At 37.8% G+C, this 24160-nt stretch overlaps 1 protein-coding gene across 1 annotated transcript in view; it reads left to right on the plus strand.

Moving 5' to 3' along the window:
* The window catches only part of Gm11639 (predicted gene 11639), a 227902-nt gene that overhangs the window by 83158 nt on the left and 120584 nt on the right, over nucleotides 1-24160 (plus strand). The window contains exons 32-46 of the mRNA XM_017314877.1: nucleotides 3240-3344; nucleotides 4991-5044; nucleotides 5652-5756; nucleotides 6290-6343; nucleotides 7415-7519; nucleotides 9965-10018; nucleotides 10539-10643; nucleotides 12346-12399; nucleotides 13028-13132; nucleotides 15555-15608; nucleotides 16116-16220; nucleotides 17064-17117; nucleotides 18699-18803; nucleotides 19660-19713; nucleotides 20519-20623. Of these exons, the coding sequence (XP_017170366.1) occupies nucleotides 3240-3344; nucleotides 4991-5044; nucleotides 5652-5756; nucleotides 6290-6343; nucleotides 7415-7519; nucleotides 9965-10018; nucleotides 10539-10643; nucleotides 12346-12399; nucleotides 13028-13132; nucleotides 15555-15608; nucleotides 16116-16220; nucleotides 17064-17117; nucleotides 18699-18803; nucleotides 19660-19713; nucleotides 20519-20623 (1218 nt within the window). The remainder of the gene's footprint in view (nucleotides 1-3239; nucleotides 3345-4990; nucleotides 5045-5651; nucleotides 5757-6289; nucleotides 6344-7414; nucleotides 7520-9964; nucleotides 10019-10538; nucleotides 10644-12345; nucleotides 12400-13027; nucleotides 13133-15554; nucleotides 15609-16115; nucleotides 16221-17063; nucleotides 17118-18698; nucleotides 18804-19659; nucleotides 19714-20518; nucleotides 20624-24160) is intronic.

Here is a 24160-nt window from a genome sequence, read left to right on the forward strand (position 1 = left end):
TCTTATACATTACCAAGTTCAGTTGCAGCATGAGGTACAACCTTGGATATCTCTGGAACACAGCTTTTTGTGCATTCAGAAAATACTTCACAGAATATTTTACCTCAGTGATGCTGGACTCTTCTTAATCACCGCTAATTTCTCAGCTCCAGCTAATCAGCATCAATTGTCCCAGTAGTTCCTTCTATTATTGACTCTAAAGCCAGAGCCACATGGCAGAAGCTTCCATGTTCTACTGCTTGCTGGGGCTGGAACATGGCCCCCTTGTTCCATTACATTATCACCAGCTTTATGTTTTCCAAATACTTCCCTGCCTAAGCTTGACTGTCCTGGAACTTGTTCTGTAGATTTACCTTGAACTCAGATATGGGCAGGTCGACCACCAACAATAGCCATCACAACTCATCCCTTTTCAATGTGACACATGATCATATCTCCTATGTCCAAAGGAAAGCAACGAATAGGTCATCATAATGCCTAGATATAACTATCCCTTGTTCAAGTGCAAACACATAAACAATAAGCTCTGAGGGCATCATTCCTTTAACCATTCATCTCCTTGAACACAGGATTCAGCTCCATTCCACTTCCTGTTTCTTCTTTAATATATGACCCATACATTTTCCCCTTTCTCAGCTTGCTATGCTTGACCAAAATGCTCTTTATGAAAGTAAACCAGAGGACAAAGTTTATGCTAGGCAAAAAACAAACAAACAAACAAACAACCCCCCCCCCAAAAAAAACCCCAAAAACAAAAAACTCCTCCCTGAATGCAACCAATCTGAATCTCTTCCCCTTAGTCTCAGGAAGACTCTCCAGAAAAGTACAAAAAGCAGCCACATTCTTCACCAAAACACCTTAAGAATGATCTTCAGGCAACCTTACAGATTGGGAAAAGATCTTCACCAAGCCTACATCCGATAGTGGACTAATATCCAAAATATACAATGAACCCAAGGCAACTCATATAAAGACAAACATTTAATCGGGGCTGCCAGAGTTTCAGAGTTTCAGTCTATTATTACCATGGTGGGACGCATGGCAACAGGCAGGCAGACATGGTGATGGAGAAGGAGCTGAGAGTTCTACACCTTGATCTGAAAGCAACCAAGAGAAGACACTGTTCTGCAGTCAATTAGGAAGAAGGTCTCTTCCAACTGGGTAGAGCTTAAGCATAAGGCCTCAACACCCACCCTCACAATGACACACTTCCTATGAAAAGTCTACACTTCCTCCTATAAGGCCACACCCCAATAGTGCCACTTCCCATGGGTCAAGCAGATTCAAACCACTGTGCACTGGGATTGGGCATCATAGGATTTTTTTCTGCACCTGTTGTTTTTCTGGAATGCCCTCTGCATTCTATAAAAAGAAGCTTCTTTGGCAATGGCTAAGAGCTATGCTTATCTGTATTTAAAAGGATAAGTTTAGAACGCAGTTAGCTAATGTGCTGGTCTAGCAAAGTTATGGTGGTGGTAGTCTCCCTTCTAAGATGCATGACCTCACTAGTCCAAGTAGTTTAGTTTCCTAGCACCAGGCATATTTCCTTTCTATTTATTAAGTCTTAAGTCTAATTAGACAGCTGTTGTATGGGTGCCAGTATAATACTTAGAATATCTAAAGAGCTCAAAATACAAAGAATCAAGGGAAGAAACCACCTGGTTGAAAAATGGGCTATGGATCTGATCAGAGAGTTCTCAATACAAGAAATGAAAATGCCAAAGACATACTCTTAAAAAGGGCTAATTAAAACAACCTTCACCTCACCACAGTCAGAAACAGCCAACACCATCACTGATGAGCATGTGGGGCCATGAGCCCTCGCTCACTGCTGGTGGGACAGCAAACTGGTGTAACCACTGTGGGAATCAGCATGGAGAAGCCTCAAAGATCTAAAAACAAGTAAAGGGGTTTTCATAGTTTGGATACATTGGTTATTTTTAAACGTATGAAGGAGAGTGTGTTGAATATAGGAAACACAAATCAGCAAGAACAAATCAAACATCAATATTAAACTGGGAAAATGCAGTAGTAGAAATTTGACAATCAGTCAGTATTGTAAAGGACACTTTATGCCATCAACAGTTATGAAAATCTAAATTAAAAAGCAGCAAACTATCACACATGTTGTCAGGTTCGACAAAAAGTATAAAAAAATCAAACAGTACCAATCTGTTCAGCCATGGCAAACAATGGAACCTCCATGCCTTGCTGGGGTATGAATTGGCTCATCACTTTCAAAGGAGACTAGGTAAAATTACAGAACATTAAATACATGCATATTTTTCTCCAGCTAGTCTACTGAAATGTGCACATTGGGGAGGGAGGGGAAACTTGTTTCTTGGGTCATTGGGCTTCGCACATGCACACACATACAGTGTTATCACAATCAATTGGGCCTTGCACATGCACACACATACAGTGTTATCACAATCAATGCTGTTTCTTATAACAAGAACTTGGGAGCGACGTAAATATCCATCTATAGGAGAATGGTTCAACATGTCATGGTGCATTGTTATCACAGAGGAATAGGAAGTAACACGAGTGAAGAGATCTGCATTTGGATATGAGCACACACGAAACTATAAAAATAATGCAAGTGGAAGTGGCAGGCTGAGCTTGTGATGTGTTCGTGTAAGCTTTAAAACTGTACAAGCCATTCCTCACCCATGCATGAAATACCCCCAAGAATTTAAGCACTACATTTATGATAGTGGATTCTTCCTAGGAAAGAGGGTGAGAAAATAATGAGGAGACTCTTCCTGTGGTGTCTGTAACTGTTTATTCCTAGAGCTGATTGGGTGACATAGAGATGCCTATCATATCATCATGAAGATTTTGCATGCCTGTTAATATTTTCTAATTTGACAAAATATCAGAAGAATGGTTCAAAAGTCTTAGGTAAACTATTTGGAGATAACTCTGAAGAAAGGGCCATATGTTTTTTTCTGGATTAGAAGCAAGATTTAATCCTCTTGTTGCCCACATTTATGTGACTTTCATTTTCTTATTTCTGCAAGTAGTGTAGGACTTAGAGCACAAGCTTTGGGAGTTAGCTATATCAACTGATGTCATGCCCTAGAAAAGCTCCCAGGAAAGTTTTAAGAACCCATTTTATTGGCAGTCTTAGTACAACTAACTATAGTCTACTGGGCTTTGAACTGACGGTCATGCATAGCCTGTGTCAGATTTTGAGGTTATTCCATCCTTTTGAGATTCCTTTCTTTTTTCCAAAGGTGGGCTGGTGGATGTTGCTAACATAGACACGGTTTTGCAAAGCATGGACATGCAATTCACAGAAGAGGAGATAGACACTTTTATGGAGAAAGTGCCTATTGATGGTGAGTATGTACATCTAATTGTTCCAGTCAGACACATTTGAGGATGTGTGCATGTAGATATAGTGAACTCTGGAAAAGAATCCTTTCATTAAGATGACAGCACTTATAAAAACAGACATTGGATGCAGAATAAAAGCAGTATTTTCTTCTTATTTTATTGATATAGGCCAGCAACTCCTCTAATTTTAGATCAAAAGTAATGTTTAAAAGGTGAATATTACCAAGACTAGGAAGAAAATCATAGAAAGACAAGCATCTGGGGGGAAGATAGCCTAAGAAAATGAGGATGGAAGTTAAGGCTAAGAACAGAAAATGCCATCTCAAAGCTGCAGAATAGTAACAAAAGAGACAACTACCACAGCCATGTGATCGCTTGGCATCGAGGCCCTTCAAACATTCAGGCTGTAACATCTGGAATGTGTAAGGTCCCACTTCCCAGCCCAAACCCCATGATCCTTTGGCCATATTCTCCATCACCCTCTTTAAGAATCCTGAAACACAGTTAAAGTTGAACTCATGCTGAAGTGCAATAGATCGAAGACATTGATTAGGGAATACGTTAAAGCAGCTGCATATGAAAGCACACGTTTTTGTATTTTTCAGTTAATGTGCACCGTGTAGAACTGGTAACAGTAGAAGCAGGGTGAAGTGGTAGCTACAGACTAATGCATGTGAGGTTTCAGGTGATCATGATCTGCACACACAAAAATCATGCAACTTTTTAAAGTATAATTCACATACCCTAAAATCCAGCTAAGTAATATGTGAATTATTTATATGTAAGTCTTTCAAAAAATGATGATAATCTATTTACTTTTAAAGGAGAAAACAAGAAACAAAATTTCTCCTCTGGGGAAATTTAGTGACACTGTGGACAATTGATACTCTCTGGTTGCTTTCAGCTGTCAATAGGATGCTGAGCAAAAACTCAGATTATTATGGGTATATTTGAGTTAGCAGTCTAAATTATCAGCTTCTCAATTACATGAAACATACATTTAAACATATTTACTTGCAATCAGAAAAACAGAAAATTATATTTTAGAGTGAACAACAGAAAATACTTCCTAGTCATTTTTTAAGTAATAAAAGAGAAACCTCTGAGATTCTAAACTGCCTTAACTTTCTGAGCGAATTTTAGCTATGTAACATGCCTCCCTTACAATTATTTTTAAACTGGTTTTGCAAATAAATATTTACTTTATAAAATATATTAATCATAATTTACTTTTATATGACAAAAGAGTAAGAAGATAGAGACAGAAAATATCAACTCATTACATATGGATATTCTTTTAAAATCCAAATTAAAATACTATTATTATAACACATGCAACTTGTTACTCCTAGTGCTTATTCATGATATTAACAGACTACAGAATAAATAGATTTCAAGCAGACACTATGGGAGAAGGTAATTTAATATTGTAACTGACTCCTGACTATTTCAAGCAAAATTTCCTAACCCATAATAGGTCATGCCCTGATAATCATGATATGGCGTTTCTAACTCAGAACATAGAAAAAAACAGGATAAAATTATAGAGTCTATAGATGTTAACTTATTTCTATTTTGTAGTTTAGTGTCAATATGTTTAAAGGTGTGTGCCACTTGTGCCCAGATTTAATATATGTTTTCTTAACAGATAATCAGAAGGTTGAATTTAAAAACTTACTAGATGCAATAGAAGATTTTACCGGTGAGCATCCAGTTTGACGTGTGTTAATATTTAAAATAATTTTTCAAATTATACAATTGGAATATTTTGTATTATGACTGCTTAACAAGTAGATGCTCAAAATTTTTTTTTATTTGGGGCTTTGTCTTAGATGTAATAATAAAAACTAGATGTTTTATTTTGGGAAAGAAATGTGAAGGAACTACCTTTCATACATCAGTAATATTTCCTTCTAAAGGATTTAAATAACCCTTGTTTTGATGGGCATAGTAAATAATAAGCTAAAACTTTTTGGAGGATCCATGTATCACTGCTATTGTGAACACAAGGAAAACATAATTAAGAATCTCCCTATTGATTCTCCTTCCAGAATTATAAATCTCTCATTCTAAATTGCTAAGAACTCTTAACCAAAAGTACTGCTCAGTTGTATCAGTCTCACACAAACTTATCACTAAGAGAATAAATATTCCCCCTGATAATTCTTTTTAGTAGAAGGGGATTTGATTTTTTTTTCCAGTTTACTGTTGCAGCTGAAGATGAGATAGAGCAGTTAAGGTGTTTATGACTGGACACAAATAGATTGTTCTCCAAATGACCAGATATCCATGTTGCTATTTTTCAAAAGGAAAGAATATTGATGCCAATGATGTACTAACAGTTCTGAGAGACATGGGGATTGAATTCACTGAACAAGAAGAGGAGGCACTATGGGATGTCCTCCCTATCCATGGTGAGTTAAGCAAATGCCTTATTGAAGGGACTGGATTCCCAGGGGTCGTGGATAGTTTCCTGAACTTATCTCTTCTACTGATTCTTCTACAAAGTGCTGAAAATGAATAGAAAAAAAAAACACATTCCCTGCTGTAGAATTTTAATCTAAGACTCACCAAGCTCTTCAATAATTCTGCCATCAGAGTTGATGTAATTGGGGCAGCATGGTTCACACATGCTACTGAGCCCTAAGTGCATGAGGGGAAAAAAGGAAAACTGAGGAGAATAAGTTGTGTTAAGGTTCTGTTAAGGAGAGAAGGGTGAGGGAGAGAAAACAGAAGGAAATGGAGATGGTTTCTAAGTAACTCTCTCCACATACATATTTTTGTCACTAAGAAAATATACCTTTTAAAAATTATTTTATTTCATAGGATGTTAGGGAAGATTTCTCTAAAAACACTTTACAAATCTCACTTACTGAAACTAGCCACTTGCCCAACAACTGGGTAACTTTCTTTTTCTTGGGGGATAAATTGCACTCTTTTCTTGTAGAACCTGGAATGGTGTATGAGAAGAGAATGTTGGAAGAAGTGAAGGCGATGAAAGGTTTGTAAGAAGTGTGAATGGCAGAAAAATCTGCTAAGAAGTCAGCACACGCATTCCTAACAGTGGGTTTTAATTGTGCCTATGTCTCTATATTTAGATTTCCCATTTCCTACACTCAGTACTTAGATATAGTCATCCATATTATATCATCCCAAGATGTCCGTTGTTGAGTCTTTTTAATTCACGCCCTCAAATAATCATTAAAAAAATCTAAAGACACACCAAATACCATATAGAAAATATTATTCATTTCTCTGAGAATTCATTCAACAGCAATTTGGAAGGATTATTTATTTTATTTTATTTTATTTCACAAATCAAAAAAATCTTCATTTTTTTAATATTATATCATTCTCCTAAAGCCAGTTAACAAAGGATGAAGAAGAAAGTGTGGATTGTGGCTAAGGTGCCTTCCCACTCCTTTCCTCAACACAAATGATCACAAAGAAAAGAAAGGAAAGAGAAATACTGTCAAATTTTGCCTTGTGTTGTGTGATGACAGTCTCTTCCAGGTGGCAGCCAGTCCCCCAACAGTCCAGATTCCTGAATAATGTCAGTTAGCAGTGTTTCTTGAAGAATTTTGGATGATGAGGGTATTGTCAGTGATATTCAGGTGGAGAGGGTGATTATAATTTTTAATACATCTTGAACTGTACCAGCGAAGCAGGATTGACTAGCAGGAACTGGAGCCATCACTCTCACTTGCTGCCATGGCTTTGTTTTGTAGGAAGGCTTACCCTACATTTTCCTTCTATGCCCCATGGAGACAACTCGATCTTTGACATGCGCTTACCTTATTGGACAGGACATTTTAAAAGCCATATAACTCGAAGTACACAAATCACAATCCTAAGCAATGCTTCAATCTTGGAATATTTCTGTTGTAAATGATTGGCTTGACTATAGCTGATTGGCTGAGCTAACTTTCAATGATTGTTCACTAATACAAATAAATTATGCGTTATACATTTGTTGTGCTGAAATATAAGATTAAAAATTTAGGCCTAGATATATGCATATTTTGGAAGCATTAGCTAGTTTCTTCATAACTCTTCTTGTTTCTTTTTCAAGGAGGAGTGGTTAAAGTCAGTAACCTAGACACTATTCTGGAAAGTCTAGGCATTGAACTCACAGATAAAGAACATGAAAGTCTGACAGAACATCTACCACTCACTGGTGAGTGTTGTACATCACAGTGGGTTTTAGTCAAGAACTGACATTCTGAGCTTGTGAGAGGGAATACATATTAACTACTTATATTTTACACATAAAAATAATTTTCAAAGGTAGGGGGAAACCAGTCTCAATTTAAGAACAATGTACATTAGAATGTTTAAAGAAAAATTCAACAGAGTCTGAACATGAAAATCTGGACCGCGCTCAGAACCAGACACTCAGAGAATGCAGAGAGCTGCTTCAGCAGTGTGCACAGAAGACATTCTTCTTTTGTCCTGAAATGAAGTGACACTATGTAGCCCAAGCTGGCCTTGAACTTAACATCTTCCTCCCTCAGCCATTCCGGTCCAGAGATAACAGTCCTGGATAGCCTTGTAGGCATTTACAGTCTAACTGTAGAATCCAAGAGAATTTGGATTCTATGTCTAGGTGTATATGTAAGGGTGTATGTAGAGGGGTGTGTGTATAGAGATGTATGTAGGAGATATGTGTTCAGGGGTGTGTGTGTAGGTGTATGTGTGTGGGGATATGTGTAGGGGTGTATGTGTAGGTGTGTGTGTGTAGGTGTATAGGTAGATATATATGTGTGTATCTAGGGATGTTTGTAGGTGTGCCTGTGTTTATGTGTGTGTGTTTGTGTATGTGTGTGTGTGTGACTTCTCCACCTTGTAAGATGCAGTTTCTCACTGGCCAACAACTCACCAAAATAGAGCCAGACTGGCTAGCCAGGAGGGCTGCAGGGATCTTCCTGTCTCTACCTCCCCAGTGGTAGGACTACAGCACCTGGCATGCTTGGCTTCTTCTTTTTTTTTTTTTTTTTTTTTTTTTTTTTTTTTTTTTGGTTTTTTTTTTTTTTTGGTTTTTTTGAGACAGGGTTTCTCTGTGTAGCCCTGGCTGTCTGAAACTCACTTTGTAGACCAGGCTGGCCTCGAACTCAGAAATCCGCCTCCGCCTCCGCCTCCGCCTCCGCCTCCGCCTCCGCCTCCGCCTCCGCCTCCGCCTCCGCCTCCGCCTCCGCCTCCGCCTCCGCCTCCGCCTCCTGAGTGCTGGGATTAAAGGCATGCGCCACCACGCACGGCTCTTGGCTTCTTACATGGGTGTTGGGGATCTGAACTGAGGTCCTCGTGCTTGCGCAGCATTTGTTGACTGAGTCATCTCCCCATCTCACTAACTGAGACATTCTTGAAGAAGTCTGTAATGAGCCACAGCCAGGCATGTCTCAAATTCTGCAGTAGGGAAGTTGGTTTAAAGAGTGCACATTTCAGGGTCCTTCTTTCTATGACCTCAACTTCTCTGTCATTACCCAATTCCAACCTCATAGCCCTCAAGCTCTACTTACTGGGCATCTTGTCTTTGATTGCCATTTTCTATAGTATTGTAATTCATAATCACATATTTTATGAAGGCCCAAGGAACAGGATCTATAGCTCATGCATTCAACCTTCCTGTTGAGTCTTTGGAGTAAAGGATTTATTTGTATTGGTTTTATGTATATAGGGTATGCAATATAGTATATTTATAAACTCTGGATAAATGTTTCTATTATCTTTGAGAAAAAAGGAATTAGTGCTAGAGAGTCATGGCACCATTTTATTACTAAGAAAGACTGATAATCTCTGGTAGGAGGGGCTATGAAGTCAAGGAGGTAAAAAGGCGGTCTGAGGCTCAACAATGTTGGAGTAGTTGCCAGAATATGTCCTTGGGAGAACCTACCTAAGACAAGCTTTGTTCTATTTTCCTACCAAACCTCAATTAGAGAACATGAATTCAAGGATAAACTTACGAAGAATTTCAGAATATCAAATGGCAGAGCAGTAAATCTGAAACGTGACTTTCTTCTTAGCTTAAATTTACAATTTAAACCAACACAAATTAACAAACTATAACACATATCATCAGTCATTCTAAGTTATCAGGTAAAATAACAATAAAGGTAAATGTACCTAAGAATGAGTCGCTGATGTAGTTGCACTCTGAGGCCAAGGCAGAAAAATTGCAAGTGAGAGAAGCCAGGCTACACATAGAAAATCTCTGTCTCTGTCTCTCTCTCTCTGATTCTTTCTTTCTGTCTGTCTGTCTGTCTGTCTGTCTGACTCTGTCTCTCTCTGTGTCTCTCTCTGTCTGTTTCTCTCTCTCTCTCTCATACATACACACACACACACAAAAATAATGAAAATTTTATTACAACATAAATCCTGAAAAAAAAACCCTGGAGTTTGCACTAGAAATAGGGGTTTCCAGATCGCCTTCCAACATTATTAGTCTATTATTCTGACATTTCTGTGAACATAAAACTTATAAAACATTTTCTTTGCCAATCCTCCACCAAACATAGATTCGATTCTTATCCTTATTATAGATGAAATTTTGATTGATTCAGATTAAGCTGATAGGCATCAATTCTTAACTTTTAATCTCTTGTGCTAATTATGATTTTTCTTGCAGCTGATGGAAAGATTCATCTTGGTCAAGTGCTAGAAACAGTAGAAGCTATTACAGGTTGGTCTCTATAAATCTAAAGTCACTTTTATATCAAATTATATATTTATACTATACTTTTATATTAGTTTTTCTACTGTATTCTTTTTATTCTATGTTGATAAACTACCTGCAATTATAGCTTAGAATATTTGCATTTTAGCACTAGTTCAGTATAAATTTCTGATAAAGTATCGCTAATTTCAAAATCTAAATTAGCACACAAAATTAAAAACAGATTTTCATAAAAATAAAATTATTTTTCTTACTGAAAATTAGAAGAGACATGGTATTCTGATAAAATTAATGCAGTTTTTACCACATTATACTAATTTACCTCCAGTAAACTGCATTTTTATGCCCATTATCATATTGATAATAGTGAAAGATTATATTTATGTTGCAGTTAGTGAGAATTGTGATCATCTGGAATCTTTGTGTGCATTAATATAGCTGTTGTAGCTGAAGAGACTTTAATATATGTTTGGAGGGCGGAGGGATTTCTCCACATTGACCTATGCCTGTTTCTATGATGTTCAAGGGGGAGACATTGATGTCAGCGACATGGGAAATGTTCTGAATGAGATGGGGATCACTCTCACAGTAAAGGAAAACAAAGAGCTGCTAGAACATCTACCCATCACTTGTAAGTGTTTAAAATGCGAAGGTCTTGATTATAATGTACATTCTCACTGCTTCTGAGAATGTGTATAAGAATTTTCTAAAATGTATCAAAAATACTTTCAAATTTTATTCAGATTAATTATCTCATGCCAATAGAAATGTGTGTGTATATATATATATATGTGTGTGTGTGTGTGTGTGTGTGTGTGTGTGTGTGTGTGTCTGTGTGCATGTCTGTGTATGTGTGTGTGATAAGTAAGCAGATAGATTATAGACAGATAAGGTAGATAGATAGATAGATAGATAGATAGATAGATAGATAGATAGATGACAGTTACTTGTTAATACGAAACAGTTTAAGACCTACAAGAGCACCAGAAGGCTGACAATGAAGGAGGAGAGAAAATATCTTTTAAAAGTTAAAAGGTTGGGAAGGGCCTAGGGTGGTGGCTCAGTGATTAAGAGCAGTTATTATTCTTGTAGAAGACATGGGTTTGGTTCCTAACACACACATGGCATCTCATAATCACACATTAAGGAATCCAGTGCTCTCTCCCCACCTCCCTGGACATCAGATACACATACATACACTCAGGCAAAACATTTACACACATAAAATAAAATAAAAATAAGTAAATTTTGGGACTGCAGTTAAGAGCACTGGCTGTTCTTTTGGGGACTTGAGTTTGATACCCACCACCTATATGGCAGCTTATATCCATCTGTAACTCCAGTTTCAGAGTATCTGATATTCTCTTCTGGCCTCTGTGGGCACTAGGCATACATGTGGTGCACAGGCATGCATGCTGTCAAAACACCCATGCATATAACATAACTTTTTAAAAATTAAAAAAAAAGGTATTTTAAAAAAGACTCAACTAAAAATAAGCATCACCATAGAGGATAAAAATTGTCAATAATTTTAAAGAAATGAATAATACAATTTCATCTTTAAAATAATTATATCCATGATCTGGAGAGATATGTAAAACACTTGCCATGTGTGGTGATTAAAAAGAGAATGGCCCTCATAAGCTTATATTTGAATAATTGTTCCCTAGTTGGTGGAACTTTTTAAGAAGGATTGTGGGGTGTGGCTTTGATGGAGGGGGTATGTCACTAGGGGTTAATTGCCAGTTATCTCACTCTGCTTCATGGTTGTGTCTTAAGATGTGAGCTCTAAACTACTGCTTCAGTGCCATGCCTGCCTGCCTGCCGCCATGCTCCTTCCCATGATGGCCATGAACTCTGTCTAAAATTGTGAGCCCCAAATTAAATGATGTCTTTTATAAGTTACCTTGGTTATAGTGTTTTGTCACAGCAATGGAAAAGTGACTAGGACTGTGTTAGTATGAGCACCTGAGTTCAAATCGCTAGTACTCACATAAATAGCAGGGCATGTCAGTGTGTGCTAAAGCGTTAATACCACAGGGAGAGCTGAGATGGGGCAAGCAGCTTACTGGCTAGCCAATGGCAAGCTTCAGGTTCAGCAATGTTGTCTCAAAAAAAGAAGATGGGGGGGGGGCATCAAGATGGTTTAGAGGGTAGAGTGCTTGCCACCAAGCTTAATGAACTGAGTTCTTTACCCAGTACCCACATGGTAGAAGGGGAGAACGGATGCCCCACAATTTACTCATTTTTTTTACCTTAAATTATGACTTTTGCTGCCTTAGTGACTCTCTACATGATTCATTTAAGTGTGACCTGATTTATGTTTCTTGTAGCTAAAGACAAAGTCCACAAGAACAGGATAATGGATGGTTTGAAATCTTTCAATCGTAAGTGAAGTGCATAGAAAAAAATGGAAGAGACCCATCAACTTACCTATGTTTTAATTTGTCTTCCTTTGTTACAAAAAAAATGTTTACATGTTGGATTTTTTTACTTCTTTATTACATTCATGTTTGTTGAAAAAGAAAGTTGTGTAAGAATGGGAAGCAAAGGGAATAATTTAGGTAGAAGTTGAGATAATCGGATAAACTTATAAACAACTCAGAACTGCTTATTAAGGAAAAGTTGGCATCTTTATTTATAGAAATCAAACTGGTGACTGCCTATTTGAAAATTAATAGTGGGGCTGGTCTTGTAGATCAGTGGTAGAGTTCTCGGCTGCTGTGAGTAAGGGCTTGAGTTCAATCCCTACTGACAGGAAGAGAGAAAAGGAATTAAGCCATGGACTATAAGTTCACCTTGACAGTGTTTAATAGAAGAGACTTCATGCTGTTCCATGGAGGCCTGTAAACATGGCACCACACTTCAAACTTAGGAAATAGATCCCATTTTTAAGCTCATTATTGACCTTTTGTGGCCTAAATAGTCTCATTAAAACTGGAGACCTTAATGGAAATGAAGAACTTGGGAATTAGAATTCATCAGATTTTACTAGCTCCTCTTGATTTTTCCTAGGTGGGACTGCTAATATCAATGAACTCAATACGGTTTTGCAAAACATGGGGTGGAAGCTCACAAATGAAGAAATCAAGGATCTGAAGCAGAACCTGGCTGCCGATGGTGAGCATCTAGGATGTTCAGAAGTCGCTCAGAAAGTCTAGAATTTGTGCACATAGTCAGGTAGTCAATGTTCACCCCTAAATGTCCATCAGGTGCAGCTGGAAACTTTTAGATATAAAGGGAAGTGATGACCTCGTGTTTTTTCGTTCATGATACAGTTCTTTCCACTTGACTGGTAAACTGAGTTTATTCGGATATTCTACTGGAATGGAAAGAGCTGGAGGAAAGGAAAAATGTAGACAACATCTGAGAGTCACAGTACAATTAAAACGTTAAAGATAAATCGCATGGAAAATAACAGTGAGAAGCAATGAATGCTAAGGGTAAGGGTAGGAGGGATTTAAGTGCCCCAGCCATCCACTGAAATGACCATTTTCACAATCACTAATCCCCACTTAATCCAGACATTGCCACTACTCGAGGAGACAAAGCAAGAATCAGGAGAGCATGATAGGTTGGGCACATTCCATTGCCATGAAGCCCTGGCAAAGCCTGGCATAGGACAAGGACCCTGGAGGATTATCCCCAGCATTATTGACCCATTACTCTGTTCGGAGCATCCTGGTTGAAGCATTGTGCTCTTGGGCTCCAGCTGCCTCGGCCTGGACGATGGTTACTCTTAACTGTATCAAATCACAGAGGAATTTCAGCACAAATGAGTAAAACAGAAGCATGTGAGACTGGGGGAACTCTGGCTAACAGGACCCCTGTGGTCACGTGCCGTGTCATTTTATCCATGTCACTGACAACTGTGGCCTTCACGAGAATATGTATTATTCTCAGGTACATTTCTGTAAATGTACCTGTTTATTCTAATAGTATTACTTGTGTTTTATGGATATATTTACTATGTACTAAATAGTGGAAAATGCTTAAATGAAAAAATTCAAATATGAAAAAAAAATTACAATTCCGGATTTATCTAAACTTTTTTTCCACTTTGTTCAAATCATCCAGATTCCTTAAGATATAAAAAGTGAGACAATAAAAAGACATATTTGGGATGGGATAAAAGTAACTAAAATAATCTTACCCGACAATGTCGTACTTTTGCCAACTGATTTTGGCCAGGAACACTTAAGTCCTGGCCAAATGTTCTACCAATGGTTGGCAGGAGTTTTATGCTAAGGAAACATCACATAGTCTGAATACAGTTGATACTGAATATATTACTTTAAATATGATATTTGGAAATGTAAAATATGCCTTATATAACATGTATTATGAAGTATTTGAAAATAAGAGCCACAATTACTTCATGCAACTTAAGCATTGCTTATGAACAGTGCTTCCTGTGTTATATGGGATCTTCTTCCCTCTCATGCCTTTGCCAGTAAACTGCTATGCTAAATTTTGCATTTCTAGGCCCCTTGTTTTGAAAGCACATGTTTCAGATAAGTGTGTGTTTCTTAACAATATTTCAAAATAGATATGCACTTACCTGTTTGTAAGTTTTATTAAAATCTTATCTTACAATGTCTCACAAATTTTCTGGAACTTACTTCAATAATGAATCCCAATGCCCCCAAATGCCACAAAAGTAATACTTTATTATTGCTATATAATATTTTACTACATGAATATGCTACAATCTACTTATAATTTTTCTATTTAGTGGATATTTCCATTGTCTCTAGTTCTCACTGTTACAATGATTCCTTCCAGGAGTCTGCCTCGTGATGCAGATGTCAAAGAATTTCCATAGATACATACTTAGAAGTTTACCTTCTAGAGTAACTGGGTTTTAGGGTAGACACATATTTACTTTTTCAAAGATAAGATCAAGTCAAATTACATATTTTCATCAAAATCTTCATGGATTACTTACAGTAATCTTGTATATTTGTGCATCTATTTCTTGCTGAGCCTTACTAATTTACTGCTGAGGTATTACTTTCGAAACATTTTCAAATGTTTGTTGGAGATACATGATTCCTTTTATACAACTGATACTACTGCCATGGAATAAGCTATTGTCCTTTTATTAACTACTCAAAAAGCAATAACTCCTCTCTCCTCTCTCCTCTCTCTCTCCTCTCCCTCTCTCCTCTCCCTCTCTCCTCTCCCTCTCTCCTCTCCCTCTCTCCTCTCCCTCTCTCCTCTCCCTCTCTCCTCTCCCTCTCTCCTCTCCCTCTCTCCTCTCCCTCTCCCTCTCTCTCTCTCTCTGGTCTGATCGAAATAAAAGTTATTTAGCATAAATGCATCTGAGTTTTGCCCCTTGAATGTGGAAAGTCCAAGATACTGTAGAACAAAATGATGGTCACATGGCAGAAATTGTTAAATTTTTAGCAGTTTGTTTCTTCATTCTGGTTCATCCTGATGAAGAAGATAAAGCTGCAGAGATTACTGAATATGTTGTTAGAATATTTTCCTCTTGCTATTTTTGAGACGTGATATATTTCTTTACTTGAATTTCTTATAGTGCATGGAAGAGTTGCATTGAAGAAATTGTTTAAGGGATTAAACACATTTACAGGTGAGAGAACCAAACCTCGGGCTTTATACAGTACTGGAATTCCTTGTTCTACTATTCTATCCCTGATCTGTTTTGTTTTAATTTTGATAAAATGTGAGCTTTTGCCCTACAGTTTACCCTTTTGCTGGCTAAATGTGTAGAACATTAACATTGTCAGCTTTCTAGAGCATTTATTCTGGCAGTATCATTTACTGAAGTATTATTAATAAACACCCAAACCAGAGTACATCAAGTAACTGATTCTGATAGCTTTATTAGAAGTCATTAAGATAAAATTTATTTCCCTCTCCTTTGACTCATCCTCAGATCATAAAATACATTCTGGCATTTCTATGTAAGCCAGTAAATATGGTACTTGATCCCTCTTGATTCTGTGTACATGTATTTTACTGTTTTTTTTTAATTTCCCTCAGATTTAAAAAAAAAAAACCTTCTCTAATATTATGTTGCTTCTTGAAATAATTATTCTCTAACATTTGGGATGATAATACTTTGCATTTTTCAAAGGGCCAAAGGTTGACATGCGGGCTCTCCCGGATATAGTGGAAGAAATGGGCCTTGAACTGACAGATAAAGAGAGGGTGGATCTGATCACCGAACTGCCTGTTGATGGTGAGCTGTAGGTGGGAGCTTAGTTTTATAGGACTCTGGGAAGGTTTCTTTATATATATATATATATATATATATATATATACACACACATACATAGTATTTAAAATATTGTCTAAAGTTTTGTTGAACATAGAATGACAGGTGCAACACTAGTCTAGTAAGAAAAACAAAAGGAAGGGGCCGATAGAAGGAATTTTTTTAATCAGGTGGGAAAAGTCAAAAAAGACTGAGTGAGCATCTGCGTGGTTGAGCCTATTAAAACTGACGCAGATGCTGGCAGCTACTTTGCTGAGAGCTCATGAGCTACAGGCTGCCGAAGGCCGCTGAGGGTAGGTGAGTCCATTTTCTTCAAGGACAAGCCTGCTGATAGGCTGCCTAGGTTGAAGTAGCCAACACTATGCCCATGCATGTGTAAGCTCAAGACAGGTGGATGAGATAAAGACACATGCATTTGTGTATGGCATCCTAAAGTAAAGAAATAAAGATTATCTCAGGTGTGAAACTGCATCGTCTGTGAAACTGATAGTTCTCATTTCTAAATTCTTCAGGCTTTATTGGGGTATAAAAACAAATAATAAGACATTCTTCCTGAAGTAAGAAATGTGTATAGCTGAGTGTGTGTGTTTGTCCAGGTCTCTAACACCAGCACTCAGGAGGTGCAAGAAGTTCAAGGCCAGCCTATGTTGCTACAGTGACCATGACTCTGAAAAATTAATAAAAATGATTATAATAAGAAAGGAAGGAAGGAAGGAAGGAAGGAAGGAAGGAAGGAAGGAAGAAATGTATGTTTCATGAGCACCTGTCTCACATTTTGTTTGGCATTAACCACGTTTTTCATTATAGAATCTGGGAAGATCTATAAGAAGAGATTGCTGAGTGGGGTAAAGTCTTTCAAAGGTGAGTGGCAAGCGCACTGAGAATTGAAGTCTAGCTTGTGTTTTCGAGTTCTCACCTCATACTTTCTGAATTTACCTTCTTTATTACAAATGCCCTTTACCTCGACAATGAGTGACTTGTTTTTATATTTGTGAAAAGTCTCACAATCTCTTGTGTTTCTTTTAAAAATAAATTGTCAAATTTTCATTTGCATTGTAGATAGATATATAAAATGATGACAACAATAACAAGAATTCCTGATCAGCTGGAGAAGTGCAGATGACCCCAAATTAATCACACCCATTGTCAGGGATATTAAGCATTATTTTCCTCTTAAAGGATCTTATTTTGTGTGTGGGGGCATGGTGTGTATGAGGAGGTCAGAGGACAACGTGTAGGACTTGGTTTTCCCCATCCCCACGTGGGTCCTAGTAGTTGAACTCATGCCATCAGAATGGGTGGCATGTGTCTTTACCCGATGACCTTGGTAGAATGAGGTCCATTCTTTCATTATGGTTTGTTTAGCTAGAACATATCTCTAGTGACATTCAGCTAAGGAAAACTGGACAAATTCATAAGGTTATAACTAAGGATTTCTTTTCCTCTGAGTTTCCCAGTAATTTCTTCAAAAAAAAAAAAAAGAGGGATAATTAAAGAGCTAGAAGCTCTATATTTGACCCCTGCTGGGAGGATGCAGGAAGGATGCTTCCCAGCTAAAAAAAAAAAAAAGGATGCTTCCTGGCATTCTCAGGCCTTTTGGAGGAAGACAGCCAGAATATTTCTCGTAAAACTTAGTGTGACAATTCATGCTTCCCATTTTTAAATTTGAACATATTATCACTAAGTAAATTGAATATTACTGTTAGAAAAAATAAACCACTTTGGGGCTGAAGAGATGGCTCAGTAGTTCTGGTTGCTCTTTCAGAGAACCCAGGTTCAATTCCCAGCACCCACATGGTAGCTCACAACTGTCCAGTTCCAGGGTATCTGAAATCTCACACAGACATACATGTGAGCAAAACACCAATGTCCATGAAAGTTTTTAAATGAAGCACTGGTAGCCAGGAGCCTTACTGGTTACTTCCCTGGCATCTCTCTCATCCCATGGGTCCCATGCTAGCCAACATCTATCTTCTCTTTTGGCCCCCTTGGTTTACAATTATCAATTTTCATTTTCTTCTCTATACACACCCATCCCCAATTCATGTTCAGCTTCAGAACATGAATCTCTGATGTCATCTCAGAGACAGGTATGTATTTTTAAACTAATATATTTTTTTTCTATTTTTAAGAATCTCTACTCAAAAACTATCTTCAAATATGGATAAATCAGGTCTATCGAAATTTTTACATAATCTGTAGAAGCAAACGCTGTGTGTTTCAAAGTCCCTCTGCTAGGTATTTCATTGTCTTCCATCACAACTTTATAAACTATTATATGAGTTTTACAAATGTAAAGTTATTTAATGCAGAGTTCTAAAGGTTCATTCATATTTAAAAATAGTATTAGTATCTAGAAAAGCATTGTATTTTAATATAATGCAGCTAATATATTTCTAATACTTAAAGCATCTCTCTTTTTAATGTATCTCTCTTTCTAAGGAGGAAAAATTAAACAAAATAAAATAAATGCTGCCCTGGAAAACGTGGGGATCAAACTTACTGAAAAGGAGCTTGATGTTCTAGAAGCAAACCTACGAGATGACGGTGAGCTTTAGTGGCCGACTTTGCCTTCTGTAGAGCACCGCTTGCAAAATGGTTTATTGAACTTTTCTTCTGTACCTTGTTGAGTTTCCTTAAGATTGGTATTTTAATTTTCAAGCACAAATTTCTGTTTGGGATTTGATTATTAGAATTTATTACGTATATTACAATCTAAAGCAAAAGAAAAAAAAAAGAGATAGACAGACAGACAAACCATCAAATTAGGTGCTCAAAACACCCAGCAGAAGCCAACGGATGAAGGTCAGCTGGAGGTCCCACAGTAAAGAGACTTCCAGGAAGGGTGAGCATCCTCTCCAGTGAGGCCTCCAAGTAAAGAACACATAAGCAGAAAGTCGCATCGTCAAATCTAGGCTTGCAAACGTGCAGTGGAAATGGACTGACTTCAGGTTGCCTCAGTGGCTTGGTCTGGCTTGGGCTTGCAAGGGTCTCGTGCACAGCAGTGCAGCATGTATGTGCCTCCTTTACCATCCCATCGGAATATTTACAGATTTTGTCAGCTGCACAGACTCAGTTTCATCTAAAAATATTTCTATTTTAATTGGCATTTTAGTTCATGTGTTCTTTGTAATTAATATTTTAATAGTAGAGCATGGTAATAATTAGAAAAGCACACAAAACAAGTTATTATTATAACATTGACACACTTAAAGTCACCTCCTGGTTAAAACATGGGAACAGGGTGCCTTTTACTAATACGTCAAGATTTCCTAAGAGCTGGTCATTAAAATTGAAAGATGATTTTTCAAACATAATAGGGATAATTTTCATGGGTCAAGTAAATTTTATTTGCATATTTTTCTCTTTGACAAGGTTTATGTCCCAATATCTGTTCTTACAGGTAACGGGAAAGTTAATTTCCATGACGTGATGAAGGAAGTAAACACTATCATAGGTGAGACATGATTTTTCTAAATCCAAGGCTGTCACTTTTATCTGAATAACTATCTTGATTTCTCTATTCTCCTCTACTTTTGCTTCCATCTAATTATATAGTTTGAATTATACATACTTTAAGGTTAATTCTTCTAACTGTTCTTGAATTAGTGGTAATCCAATCACTGTGTGCAAAAACTAGAATCCTAATCTTATAAGCCATATAAAATCTAAATCCTCCGGTGGTGAATCCTGGCAGATTCGCCATCAAAACTGGGGACCACTTATAGTTACATCTTGTCCTCTCCCTGTCCCTGTCCAAAAGCCCATATCCCTCTCTAGTCTCTTTCTCTTCCTTCCTCCAACCTGGAAGTCCCGCCTACTCGCCCAGTGATTGTTTTCTTTGATCATTAAAAGGGTCACATGAAGTCCTGAGTGCATGGTTCACTCCTCATCCCAGGTAGCCCCTCTTGGAAGAGTTGAATTAGCATCAAAATACAAACAGCACCAGGGCTATCCACAACATGTTTATTCATTTATATTTTAGTTTTATTTCATGTGGATGGGTGTTTTGCCTGCATATATGTCAGTATACCACATGTATGCCTGGTGCCCATAATAGTCAGAAGAGGGCATCAAATACTCTATAACTTAAGTTCAAAACTGTTTGTGGTCTTCCATGTGGGTGCTGGGCATCGAACTAAGGTCCTCCAAAAAGAGCGGCACGTGCTGAGCCATCTCTCTAGCCCCGCAAATAATTATTTTAAAATATCATCTAGTCTCAGAATAACATATGAATCTGTCGCCTTTTCTCTGTTTTTAAGGAGAAGAAGAAAATGTCAACGACATCAAAGATATTCTAGACAGCCTGGGATTGAACCTCACAGAGAAGGAATTCATAGAACTGTTGAAGACTCTCCCTGTTGATGGTAAGCCTGGCTGTAGCCATCAGAGGTACTTAGGTAAAAGTTCACTTACAAGGACTTTACTACCTTTGTTCTGATGGCCACGGAGACATTAAGATCAGATGGCCCAAATATGCTGTATAAGCAAGCCCAGCTGTGCCATTTAACTCTTCCTCAATTCTTTAGATAAACATGGTGCTTTTCTGTTGAAAGGCTCCTTATAATAAAGAGGAATAGTAGTCTTGTTTGAATCTTCACCACTTTGGTGACTTGCACTTCTGAGAAGGAAAGAAGGCAAACTGGCTTCTAAAATATTGTCTGGGGCAGGGGTGGCGTGGGAGGTAGAGAGATGGCTCACTGGGAGGCAGCATTTGCTGCTCTTGCTGAGGACCAAGGCTCAATTCCCAGCACCCACCTGGTTCATAACCATCTATAAATCTGGTCCCAGATGATCTGATACCTTCTTCTTGCTTCTGCTGGCCACACTTGGTACACAGACATGCATGCAGGCAAAACCACTCATATACATAAAAATAGATAGATAGATAGATAGATCGATCGATAGATAATAAATAAATCTGTATATTTTTCTAGTGGACACCTCTTTAAAATTCTAAATACTGAGTATGTATATACTTCACTTATAATTCCAAGGTTTCTTTAACCTCATACTTATATCGTTATTTCTTAAGTAGTTTTCCTATTTTTTTGTTGTTGTTGTGATTGAGGGATCCTGTGCTTTTATTCCTATTTTGCTACTACTAGTTTGATAGCCAGAAACTCATGTGCATTTAATGTACACATTTCACCCAGAGTAGCATGGCCATCCATGGTCAAAGGTACTAAACACATTACTTACAGAATTTTCCTTATGTTCCTTTGGAAACTTTTTTTTTTAATCACTTTTTTTTTTATCACATTTCTCCTTCCATGGTGTGCTCACTGAAGAATGAACTCAAGTCATCAATTTTAATAGCCAATGGCTTTACCCTGAGTCATCTCACTGCTCTTCCTTATGTTCTTTTATTGTCTTTAAGATGTTAGACTGTCAAACAGGGAAAGAAATATTCTAGGGCAGAAATGTCCTTGGGAAATGTAACTGAGTCTGGTTGGGGGATCCTGCCATGCACCTAAAGGAAGAGAGAGAACCCAGAATGCTTATGAGACTCACAGCTGCTGCAGGAGGATTCTGATCCCTGTACTTCCCTGGGCCTCAGACTGTCAAATACCTGCTAATCCAAGGAATTAAAAACTGTTGTCTTCATGGGAACTTTCATATATTTATCAACAATTGTTTCATCCTTTGCAAAGTGCCCATCTTGTGACTTTTGCCTTGTACTTTCCTAGTTGCCATCTATTTTTCTCACTGTTTGTAAAAGTTCTTTGTATTCCATGCCAGGAAGCAAGCAAATATTTTTTTGCAAAATGCCACATGGCAAATATACTAGGCTTTATGGGCTCTGTCAAAACTGCTCCGCCTTCTTTGTGTGTGTGTGTGTGTTATTATCTGATTTTTAATTCATCACTATATTTATCATAGTACATTAATACTTAATATATATTATTTTTTAATTTTTTAATTAGGTATTTTCCTCATTTACATTTCCAATGCTATCCCAAAAGTCCCCCATACTCTCCCCCCCACCCCCTACCCACCCACTCCCATTTTTTTTCCTGGCGTTCCCCTGTACTGGGGCATATAAAGTTTGCAAGTCCAATGGGACTCTCTTTCCAGTGATGGCCGACTAGGCCATGTTTTGATACATACGTAGCTAGAGTCAAGAGCTCTGGGGTACTGGTTAGTTCATAATGTTGTTCCACCTATAGGGTTGCAGATCCCTTTAGCTCCTTGGGCATTTTCTCTAGCTCCTCCATTGGGGGCCCTGAGATCCATCCAGTAGTTGACTGTGAGCATCCACTTCTGTGTTTGCTAGGCCCCGGCATAGTCTCACTAGAGTCAGCTATATCAGGGACCTATCATCACAATCTTGCTAGTATATGCAATGGTATCAGCGTTTGGAGGCTGATTATGGGATGGGTCCCTGGATATGGCAGTCTCTAAATGGTCCATCCTTTTGTCTCAGTTCCAAACTGTCTCTGTAACTCCTTCCATGGGTCTTTTGTTCCCAATTATAAGGGGCAAAGTATCCACACTTTGGTTTTCGATCTTCTTGAGATTCATGTGTTTTGCAAATTGTAACTTATATCTTGGGTATTCTAAGTTTCTGGGCTAATATCCACTTATCAGTGAGTACATATCATTTGAGTTCTTTTGTGATTGGGTTACCTCACTCAGGATAATGCCTTCTAGGTCCAACCATTTGTCTAGGAATTTCATAAATTCATTCTTTTTAATAGCTGAGTAGTTCTCCATTGTGTAAATGTACCACATTTTTTGTATCCATTCCTCTGTTGAGGGGCATCTGGGTTCTTTCCAGCTTGTGGCTATTATAAATAAGGCTGCTATAAACATAGTGGAGCATGTTTCTTTCTTACTAGTTGGAACATCTTCTGGATATATGCCCAGGAGAGGTATTGCGGGATCCTCCGGTAGTACCATGTCCAATTTTCTGAGAAACTGCCAGACTGATTTCCAGAGTGGTTGTACAAGCTTGCAATCCCACCAACAGTGGATGAGTGTTCCTCTTTCTCCACATCCTCGCCAACATCAGCTGTCACCTGAATTTTTGATCTTACCCATTCTGACTGGTGTGAGATAAAATCTCAGGGTTGTTTTGATTTGAATTTCCCTGATGATTAAGGATGCTGAACATTTTTTCAGGTGCTTCTCAGCCATTCGGTATTCCTCATGTGAGAATTCTTTGTTTAGCTCTGAGCCCAATTTTTAATGGGGTTATTTGATTTTCTGGAGTCCACCTTTTTGAGTTCTTTATATATATTGGATATTAGTCCTCTATATGATTTAGGATAGGTAAAGATCCTTTCCCAATCTGTTGGTGGCCTTTTCGTCTTATTGACGGTGTCTTTTGCCTTACAGAAGCTGTGTAGTTTCATGAGGTCCCATTTGTCAATTCTCAATCTTACAGCACAAGCCATTGCTGTTCTATTCAGGAATTTTTACCCTGTGCCAATATCTTCGAGGCTTTTCCCCACTTTCTCCTCTATAAGTTTCAGTGTCTCTGGTTTTATGTGGAGCTCCTTGATCCACTTAGATTTGACATTAGTACAAGGAGATAGGAATGGATCAATCAATTCACATTCTTCTACATGTTAACCACCAGTTGAGCCAGCACCATTTGTTGAAAATGCTGTCTTTTTTCCACTGGATGGTTTTAGCTCCCTTGTCAAAGATCAAGTGACCATAGGTGTGTGGGTTCTTTTCTGGGTCTTCAATTCTATTCCATTGGTCTACTTTTCTGTCACTATACCAGTACCATGCCGTTTTTTATCACAATTGCTCTGTAGTAAAGCTTTAGGTCAGGCATGGTGATTCCACCAGAGGTTCTTTTATCCTTGAAAGAGTTTTTGCTATCCTATGTTTTTTGTTATTCCAGACGAATTTGCAGATTGTTCTTTCTAATTCGTTGAAAAATTGAGTTG

This window comes from Mus musculus, chromosome 11 (genome assembly GCF_000001635.26).
Source record: "Mus musculus strain C57BL/6J chromosome 11, GRCm38.p6 C57BL/6J".
Lineage (NCBI taxonomy): Eukaryota > Metazoa > Chordata > Mammalia > Rodentia > Muridae > Mus > Mus musculus.